General features: G+C 54.6%; 1 protein-coding gene across 2 annotated transcripts; it reads left to right on the plus strand.

Annotated features, from left to right (window-relative positions):
- Nucleotides 1–2,657: 2,657 nt before the first annotated feature.
- UCK1 (uridine-cytidine kinase 1) lies at nt 2,658–9,299 on the plus strand. 2 transcript variants are annotated; one of them, XM_063082135.1, is made up of 7 exons: nt 2,658–2,814; nt 3,231–3,390; nt 4,330–4,426; nt 4,671–4,813; nt 4,901–4,995; nt 7,323–7,371; nt 7,908–9,299. In XM_063082135.1, the coding sequence occupies exons 1-7, from the start codon at nt 2,707–2,709 to the stop codon at nt 8,087–8,089; spliced, it is 834 nt and encodes a 277-aa protein (XP_062938205.1). In that variant the 5' UTR covers nt 2,658–2,706; the 3' UTR covers nt 8,090–9,299. The 2 variants fall into 2 exon arrangements, with proteins under 2 accessions (XP_062938205.1, XP_062938206.1); XM_063082136.1 differs by lacking the exons at nt 7,323–7,371; nt 7,908–9,299 and adding an exon at nt 6,830–6,912.
- Nucleotides 9,300–9,306: the final 7 nt, after the last annotated feature.

Here is a 9,306-nt window from a genome sequence, read left to right on the forward strand (position 1 = left end):
TGCTCGTCCTGCCTTGGGGCCTGCACATATACTGCTCCCGCTGTCTAGAATGTTCTCTCCCCTCCTCTCCACCTGGCTGATCCCTGGTCATCTTTCACTTCTCCGTCTCACTGTCACTCCTATGGGGAATCCTGCACCCCCTAGGAGCAGCTCCCTGAACTGGTCAGGACACTTGGTTTCACTGTCAGAAACCCAGCTCCGCTTGGTTAGAGCAAACGGAGTTTGTTGGGGCTCATAACTAGCAAACCAGGCACACAGCCAGGTCCACCCACAGCCAAGCCTGGCTCTGAGCAGTGGCCTTGCTACTCCGTGTTGGCTTTAGTCTCCGGCTCTCTCTCTCTCTCTACATGGGGCAAATGGTTGAGTTGGGTACCAGCAGTCCCAGGCTTGTCACCAGCCCACTTACAACCCCAGCAGAAGGCTGGTTAGCTCGGGTGGTTAGAGCGTGGCGCTGATCACACCAAGGTCCAGGGTTGCATCCAGCCAGCCACCCAAAATAAAACAAAAAAGAAACAACCGCAACAGACAAAGAGGGTCTCTTTCCCCACAGATCCAAAAAGGGCCCCGTGGTGGACTCTCAGTAGCCCAGTCCGAGTCACACACCTCTCCCCAAGCCAATCACTGCAGATACAGGGGCAGAAAATGTCAATTGGCCAGTCCCAGGAAATGTGTCAATTCCAGCAAAGCTTGGGAGTGGAGGCCACGGACCAGGCAGCTGGGAGTGGGAACGGGCGGTTGCTCAATACAACACAGGGGAGGAGGCGCTGGGGAGGCAGGTGGACAGACGTCCACGGAGCAGGTGGACAGCTGAGAGCCTCGCAGTGTCCCGTACTCTCCCTCATACCACATGCCTCTAGGGCATCCTTCAGTGTCTTGTATCTGTTTACCGTCTGTCCCCACAGGGCACTGTGAGTTCTGTGCAGGCAGGGACTGTCTTTTATGTACTCAGGAGGTTTTAATGTGTGGAGGTGACACAGAGAGGCCAATGCCATTGAAAAAGATTTATTACATTTCCTGAGAGAGAGAAGGGGAGTCAAGGCCAGATTCTTCATTGGGGCTTCCACGGCAGGACAAGGGAACAGCTCAGGACTGGCTGGTTTGAATAATTCCAGGGGGCTCTGGGGAAAGAGAGGTGTCTCTAGTTGCCGCATCTGTGGTCCTGGGGTGATTTAGGGCAGAGGAAATATTGACATGGAATGTGGGAGTTAATTAAAAGATGGTTGGGGCTATAGACTTGGGTTTGGTTGGCTTGTGTATAAAAAGCATGCTCCTGGCTCAATCCTTTACTATCTGTAAGAATTGCCTAGCCCTAGAAGGGCAAGTCTCTCCCTGGTCTGTAAGGCTCCCAAATGTCACAGCATCAAGAATACAGAAAATAAGAAGATACAGTTAATATAATCAGCCCTGTGATGAAAGAATGCTCAAGATAAATGCAGAATCTAAGAAAACACAGGACAGGTGCCTCCTCCGGGCCAGGCCTCTGCCAAGCCCGTGGTATGCTTTAGTGCAGGGAAATCTCACTGTGTTATTTCCTCCAACTTAGAAGTGAGAAGATGGAGGTCCAGAGTGCTCATATCACCGCCCAACATCAGTCACTCGGCAGAGGTAAGGTTTGAACCCACTGTCATCAAGACCTGGCTCCTAACCCTGCCATGGTGCCCCTTCCATGCAGGGGGTGGCTTTCTCAGGCCTGGGTGCCCACAGAGCCAGGCCAGGCTGATCCAGCTGCCTCTGTGGGGAGCTTCCTGCTGTCCGTGTCCACAGGGCTCAGGAGGCCAGCGTCCCCTCACTCCCTCCCACTGGAATCCCCCGAGATGGATTAATACCTTTGATGTGACATAAACAGTGACCTCTGACGTCTGCATGTTACCTTGGTCCTGTCTGCACCAAATTTCAGCATCATCAAATATTTGTGGAGTGCTCAGCTGCATTAGGAGCTAGACTTGCAACGAGAGTCTCAGTGGCTTGGGGAAATACACATTTGAATCCGTCAGAATTTGTCTCTCACCTTTTCTGTGCCAGGCATGGGGCAGGGGTGGAACCCAACGCACAGGGCCTCTGCCCCCTCGGCGCTCACAGCCCATCTAGTGCAAACCCCACAAAGTCATAGGATGACTTCTCCCCACCACGTTCCGCGGAGGCCGCGGCGGCCACGCTCTTGCTCAGGAGGCACTGGGGAGCCACTGAAGGCTGCAGCGGGGGTGGGTGGCTGTGTCAGGGCACCCGTGCCAGAGCGAGGGTGACGGCGGCCCAGCTGGTGCGGACAGAGGCGGAGGCGCGCACTCGGGGTGAGGACACAGGACCCGGCCCTCGGGCTGCGGAGTCTCCCTGCCCACCCTGGCGCTGCCCCTCGCCCCTGCCACCCCGCCCTCCAGCCCCGGGGTCACTCCCGACGGGGACCGAGGGACCTTCCGGGCCGTCGGCCCCTGCAGACTCCTGCCGCCGACTGCGATGCAAAGCGGCGCTTGTCCTCCGCAGCCAACGGTCGGCGCGAGAGACATCCGGGACCCAGGCCGGGCAGCTGCACGCATGCGCGGCGCTCTCCGCCGCCGTGGACTACAACTCCCGCCGTGCCCCGCGCGCGCGTGTGCGCCTCCCGGAAGTGGTCGCTCAGGTCGTCTCCGACCTCTGCGCGAGGGGCGGGGCGCTGGCTGGTCTGGGGAAGGGGCTGGAGCGAGGACCCGATGCGGGGAAGGGAAGTCGGAGATGGCTTCGGCTGGAGGCGGCGGCTGCGAGGGCGCCGCGCCGGAGGCTGACCGTCCGCACCAGCGGCCCTTCCTGATCGGGGTGAGCGGCGGCACTGCGAGCGGAAAGGTAAGGGGCCGCGCCGGCGCCTCCACTGTTATCTGTGCCCCGGGGAGGCCCGATCCGGCCGCGGTCCTGAGAAGAAACCCCAGCCCAGCTGCCCACGTGCACCATCCCAGCAGGGGTAGGGCAGGGAGAGGAGGGTCGCGGGCCCAGGGGCGGGAGGGGCCAAGGGGCGGCGGGCCGCCAGTCCTCGGGCTCCCCCTCCCCAGCCTCCTCGGGCCCCATCGGTGCTGCCCCGCTGCGTGCACCGCGGCCCTCCCGCCGAGACCAACCCCACCTGTGGCTGGCCGGCTGGGCAGCCCCCCGGGGTGCTGGTAAGGCAGTGTCTCCAGAAGCCGGTTCCATGCGGAAACTCCCAGGAAAGGCCCTGTGCCTGAGGCAGGAGAGGTTCCAGGTGGGGAATCCGGTTTCTGTATCCCCAGTCGACTGTGTGTGAGAAGATCATGGAGCTGCTGGGACAGAACGAAGTGGACCATCGACAGCGCAAGTTGGTCATCCTAAGCCAGGACAGGTTCTATAAGGTTCTGACGGCGGAACAGAAGGCCAAGGCCTTGAAGGGACAATACAATTTCGACCACCCAGGTAAATCTAGACAGCCTGACAGAGGGGAGACTTGGAGAGGAGGGCAGCCTGCCGGACTGGACATCCAGCTCACCAGCTAGTGCTTGGGCCCAGGGTTGGCATGGGCTGCAGACAGACCCGAGTGGTTCCATGAACTCACCCAGGGAGCTCACGGTGGAATGGGCTGCGTGGCCAAGTCAGGAGGACTTTGCTGAGCTCTCTGGGCCCTGGGTACCCCCAAAGGAGCTTGGCAGGAGCCAATCAGGAAGTGTGCGGCCTGGAGGGGCCTTCAAGACCCCTGCATATCACAACTGTGGTTGTGGAGAAGTTTATTCACCTTCCCTGTCTCCACCCTGCTGCTGTTGGAACCCTTTGCCCACTATGGCCTTTCATTTCCCCACGTGTCCTGGGGCAAAGTCCTCAGAGAGAATGGATGTGGGAAGCAGTGGGTAAACTAGAGCGGGTGGCCCTGAAGCTTCGTTTCCTAGACTGGTTAAGGGCCAGATGAGCAGGGAGAGATGGGACAGGGAGTTACCTGCCACTACTGGAGGATTACACTCTGGGTGGCTGTCATTTTCAGCTTTCTCAAAGACATGTAGGCCTAAGAAGCAGCAGTCTAACTCTGGTCATTCCAAGAAAAAGAGAGAAGCAGAGGCCTAACCTACCTACCTCCCAGCACTGGCTGATCAGAAAATCCCTGTGTTCCAACTTCCAGGTGGGACAGAGTTTGGGCAGTGGCACTGCCTGAAGGGGCAGTAGGGATAGGCTCATCCTGTGGTTTGCAGGACTGCAGAGGGCCCTGTTGCTACCAAGCTTGTAGGGGCAGCGCCTAGTGTAAATGTTCCTAGGGTCCTTGGTATTCCCAGCACCCAGCTGTGCTGACCCTGAGGCAGCGGGAGTTTCTTCCCGTCTGCTGCACAAGGCAGCTGGGTCATCTTGCCTTTTGCTCCATCCCTGCAGATGCTTTTGACAATGATTTGATGCACAGAACTCTGAAAAACATTGTGGAGGGAAAAACTGTCGAAGTCCCAGCCTATGATTTTGTGACCCACTCCAGGTAAGTAGGTGGTTCCTGGGAGGGCCAAGGAGAGGGGCTGGTTAGGGCATCCCCTCTGGGGCTTACACAGACACTCCATGGTGGGCCCTGCCCTACTTGGTTTCTGTGGAACCCCCACCCTCCCACCTCACTGCGATGTGCCACCTGCATGGAGTCAGTGGCTCTGGGACTGAGGCTGACTGTGCACAGGTCCGCAGAGACCATGTGTCTCCAGCAAGACCCATTTCCTGTCTCCACCTCACAGGTTACCAGAGACCACAGTGGTCTACCCTGCAGATGTGGTGCTGTTTGAGGGCATCTTGGTGTTCTACAACCAGGAGATCCGGGACATGTTCCACCTGCGTCTCTTCGTGGACACAGACTCTGATGTCAGGCTGTCTCGAAGAGGTATGGCGGTTATAGGCCTGTCTACCCCTGGCCAAGGCTGGCCGAGTCCCGAGGTCTGAACGTTGTGCTTTGTTCTTGTTGCTGCAGTTCTCCGGGACGTGCACCGAGGGAGGGACCTGGAGCAGATTCTGACCCAGTACACCACCTTCGTCAAACCAGCCTTCGAGGAGTTCTGCCTGCCGGTACCCACCTTTCACTTATTTGAAAATTCTGTTTCTCCCTTTTCAAAAGGACACATGGTGCCAAGTTCTATGAGAGAGCTGAGTTCTGGGTGAAAGTGATCTGATTTATAAATGGAGAAGAATTTAGCTCATTATTACAGCCAAGTGCCCAGGGAATAGTCCTCAGCTCTAAAAACATCCTCTGCACTTGCTCCTCCCTCTGCCTAAAGAGCCCTGCCCCTCCCCCACAGCTCCCCAGGCTCATCTCCCAGCTGTCCCCTGCACTGACCTCCCACTTCACTCTGAACACCCTCTGCTCCCTCCCCAGCCTCTCTGCCACTTTCTTTTTCCAGGGCACTTATCATCTGACAGACGCACGTATTTTACTTAGTCCTCCTTAGAGTGATAAACTCTGCAAGGACAGGGATTTTTGTTCATGGCCAAAAATGCTATCTGGCCTGTAATAGGCGATTCTGAACTGTCACTCAGGCACTGTGTCCTCCAGGCTGCCTGTGGCTGCACTGAGGTCCCTGCTGCCTGGCAGAGAGAAGGATTTGCTGCTGGGCAGCCCCCTGTCTTGTTTTCCATCTTCTGTTTTTAACTTGCTGGGACTTTTGGCTCTACTCAAATTGAGTGTTTTAAAGAGAAACTTGGTTGGTTAGCTCACTTGGTTAGAGTGTGGTGCTGATGACACCAAGGTCAAGGGTTTGGATCCCCTTACTGGACAGCTGCCAAAAAAAAAAAAAGGAGACAAACGTAACAGTATTTTGCTTAGGTAAAAGTACAGCACAAAGATACTGGAACCAGGATTCCTGCTTTAGATAAGTAGAACATATAACTTCTTTTTTTTTTTTTTTTTTTTTTAAAGATGACTGGTAAGGGGCCGAGCCCGTGGCGCACTCGGGAGAGTGCGGCGCTGGGAGCGCAGCCAGGCTCCCGCCGCAGGTTCGGATCCTATATAGGAATGGCCGGTGCACTCACTGGCTGAGTGCCTGCCGGTCATGAAAAAGACAAAAAAAAAAAAACAAAAAAAAGATGACTGGTAAGGGGATCCAAACCCTTGGCCTTGGTGTTATCAGCACCACGCCGTCCCAAGTGAGCCACAGGCCGGCCCCTAGAACATATAAGTTCTACCTGCTGCTATTTAAAGAAAAAACTTTTTTAATAAGTTTTTTTTTCTTTTACATTCATGTTCTTTCGTGTGCTGCACTGGAAAAAAAAAATTTGAAAAGTAAATTGAATGTTACAGTCTTTCTCTTATTCACAGTAAGACATTTGGCAAAGTGGGTGGTTTGCAGTAAAGACTTGGACACCAGATCTGACCTAGTGACCCCAAGGACGTGCCATCACCTGCCCTGTTCTGGGCCCGAGCCACAGTCATTTTTGAGCCTCCCTTTCCCTCACCTAGCACATTTAGCCACTTGTACGGTCCCACCAAGATGACCTCATAAATATTTCCTGATCATATCCCTCTCCCACCCCTGCTGGCAATTACAATCCTCCTCAGCTCTTTCCTGGACTTCTGCAGCTTCTGGGCTGCCTCTCCCCTGACCCCTCCACACCCCATCAGATGATCTAACCAAACAAAACCAGCTCTGGCCCTCTTGTGCTCATGCTTCTCCTGGGATGGATGTCCACTTGCTGCCTGCAGACACAGCTGTCCCTGGGACTCAGTCCCTGTCTGCCTCTGCAGCTCGTCTCTGTGACATGCCTCCTTGACCCAAATCCCTCGGCCCAGACAATGCCCTCCCTCCTGCGGCTTTGCCTGATTGATTCAGGTGTGTCCCCCTCAGCAGCATCCTCCTCCCTGGGGTTCCCTCCTCAGTGGCCCTGCATTTCCTCTTCTATCTGACAGGGACTAAGTATCAATTGGCATTAGAGCAAATGAACGGATGAAGGAAGGAAAGTGAGCAGGTCCTGCTGGGTGTCTTTCCGTGCAGCGTAACCGTGTTAACGTAGGATTCTGCACGCTGTGTCCTGTCCTGCTGGTCCCTCCAGGGTTTTTGCAGAAAGGTTCGTAATTCCAGGGGAATGATGTCACGCATAGTGACAAGGCGCCACACTCATGCCAGCACAGGGAATCCACTACAGTGGTATTCACGGGGAAGAACAGGAACAGAGTATTTCAGACACTGCAAGTAGCACGCACTTTTGGTTGTCTTCACTTCATCTTCTGCCTCACTTCTTGGGTGACTGTCTCCTACCTGGTTGATAACTCTGAGTCCCTGTTCCCATCTGCCGATGACCCTAGCACCTCTGAGCACCCCTGCTGTTGCATCTAGACCCGAGCAACTTAAAATTACCTTGGGAGGAAAAATCCTCACGAGAACCTCCTTTGTGCCTTGCAGACAAAGAAGTATGCAGACGTGATCATCCCTCGAGGGGTTGACAATATGGGTAAGAAACAGGCCCGATGGGCTGCCCAACTCCTGTCCCCGTCCCGGAGCCATGAAGCAGGATGGCTACGTCATGCTGCTGTTACTGAGAACTCCCAAATACATGAGGCCTATCAGTGTTTATCTGCTCTAAAGATATTTTTTAAACTGTTTGATAGGGCTCGTCATTTGTTAGCAGAAGTTTTTTTTTTTTTATAAAAGATGACTGGTAAGGGGATCTTAACCCTTGACTTGGTGTTGTCAGCACCACACTCTCCCAAGTGAGATAACCAGCCATCCCTATATGGGATCCGAACCCATGGCCTTGGTGTTATGAGCACCACACTCTCCCAAGTGAGCCACGGGCTGGCCCTAGCAGAAGTATTTTAAAAGACCTGTGCTCCAGTGGGTCGTGCTGGGATTGTCACTGTCACTGCTGGCTGAGGGCCGCTGCTGGGGAGGTTGAAGCTGGGTGAGGGGCAGCAGCCCTCATGCTGGTGTCCTGTGTGGGATGGAGAATGGACATAGCTAACCCGCCTCTCGTGTCTCATGCTGCAGTTGCCATTAATCTGATCGTGCAGCACATCCAGGACATTCTGAATGGTGACATCTGCAAATGGCACCGAGGAGGATCCAATGGGCGGAGCTACAAGAGGACCTTTTCTGAGCCAGGAGACCACCCAGGGGTGCTGACCTCTGGCAAACGGTCGCACTTGGAGTCCAGCAGCAGACCCCACTGAGGAGCGGTCGTGTGCTGCTCCGAGCCCCCGGGCAGGTGCCCCCAACAGACACGTGTGTTCAGGGACTGGGCCTGGAGGTGCACACCTGCCCCTAACCACACAGGCGCCACTTCCTCTCAGCGTGTCCCATGGTGGCGTTAGGATTAAGGCCTCGTTTATGAGTGGAAACCCAGATATGTTATTCAAACTCAGTTTGACAGGATATAGACAGGGCATGCCTGATGTTCTCACCTGCCGCCTCATGTTTCAGAAGGTTTAAAAATCTCTTTAGGTCATTGAGAAATTCCCCAGAATGTGCAGTTAGAAGGAATGCAAATCACATATTTTTGGGAAAACTGAAGAAACAGCCTGGATACTGGGGCTGCCCCAGTGCTTTTGACAGTGAACCCACAAGTGAGAGAGACGTTTTCCAGTATGATCTGGTTAATACACACATTTAACTGAAACAAAAGTTTTAAGAGAGAATACTCTCCTTTTGTACATGTTACACATTCTCACATTTTCTATTTTATTGTTTCATAACACATAGCTGGTTGTGACCTATAAACCCAATTTCATGATCCACCAACAGGTTGTGGCCCAGCATGGTTCCTGACCTGAGGAACTACAGAGATGTTTCCTTCTTTCTTGCCTGGACCTCAAAGGCAGAGTGTGGCAGGAATCCTGGGGAACAACCAGCATTTTTTTAGCCAGCGTCAAGCACAGAAGGCTGAGCCTTCCTGGCACCTGCATGGTGGGGCAGAAGGCAGCTGGCGGTCAGGTCTCCTCTGGCTAGAACGTGTCCACACTACATCCTGCACAGGCCAGGGCCTCTCCCACCCTTGTAGGAGCCCCCTGAGCTCAAGGTGCTGTCTGTGGACAGGCCGTCCCCTGTGTAGCCATGTCCATGTCCCTGTCCACAGCATGCCGCCTCCAGCCAGGGCACACACTAGGCTATAGAGGTGCAAGTGAACATGGCGCTGAAGCCAGCCAGCCTCCTTTATGCCTTTCCAGAGCTCACCTGTGTCTGTGTCGTCCAAGCTTGTCCTCCCTCCCATGTGACAGCCGCTTCTGTGAAAACATCCTTTGCCACTGCCACAAGCTAAATTGCACGGGCACTTCTGAGTTCTGTTGAGTGTAACTCACTGTAGTTACACAAGATGTGATGTTAGTTGAGCTCTGCGGCTGGTTTCTGATAACTATGTAACAGTTTTGTCAAGCCTATGCCCTTTTGGAGG

Source organism: Cynocephalus volans, chromosome 17 (genome assembly GCF_027409185.1).
Source record: "Cynocephalus volans isolate mCynVol1 chromosome 17, mCynVol1.pri, whole genome shotgun sequence".
Lineage (NCBI taxonomy): Eukaryota > Metazoa > Chordata > Mammalia > Dermoptera > Cynocephalidae > Cynocephalus > Cynocephalus volans.

What these genes read in the sequence shown, in the direction of transcription:
- UCK1 (XM_063082135.1), top strand. Translation starts at nt 2,707, where the DNA reads ATGGCTTCGGCTGGAGGCGGCGGCTGCGAGGGCGCCGCGCCGGAGGCT. An exon ending in ATACAATTTCGACCACCCAG is followed by an intron (nt 3,391 to 4,329) that starts GTAAATCTAGAC and finishes CCATCCCTGCAG; the next exon opens with ATGCTTTTGACAATGATTTG. An exon ending in TCGAGGGGTTGACAATATGG is followed by an intron (nt 7,372 to 7,907) that starts GTAAGAAACAGG and finishes CTCATGCTGCAG; the next exon opens with TTGCCATTAATCTGATCGTG.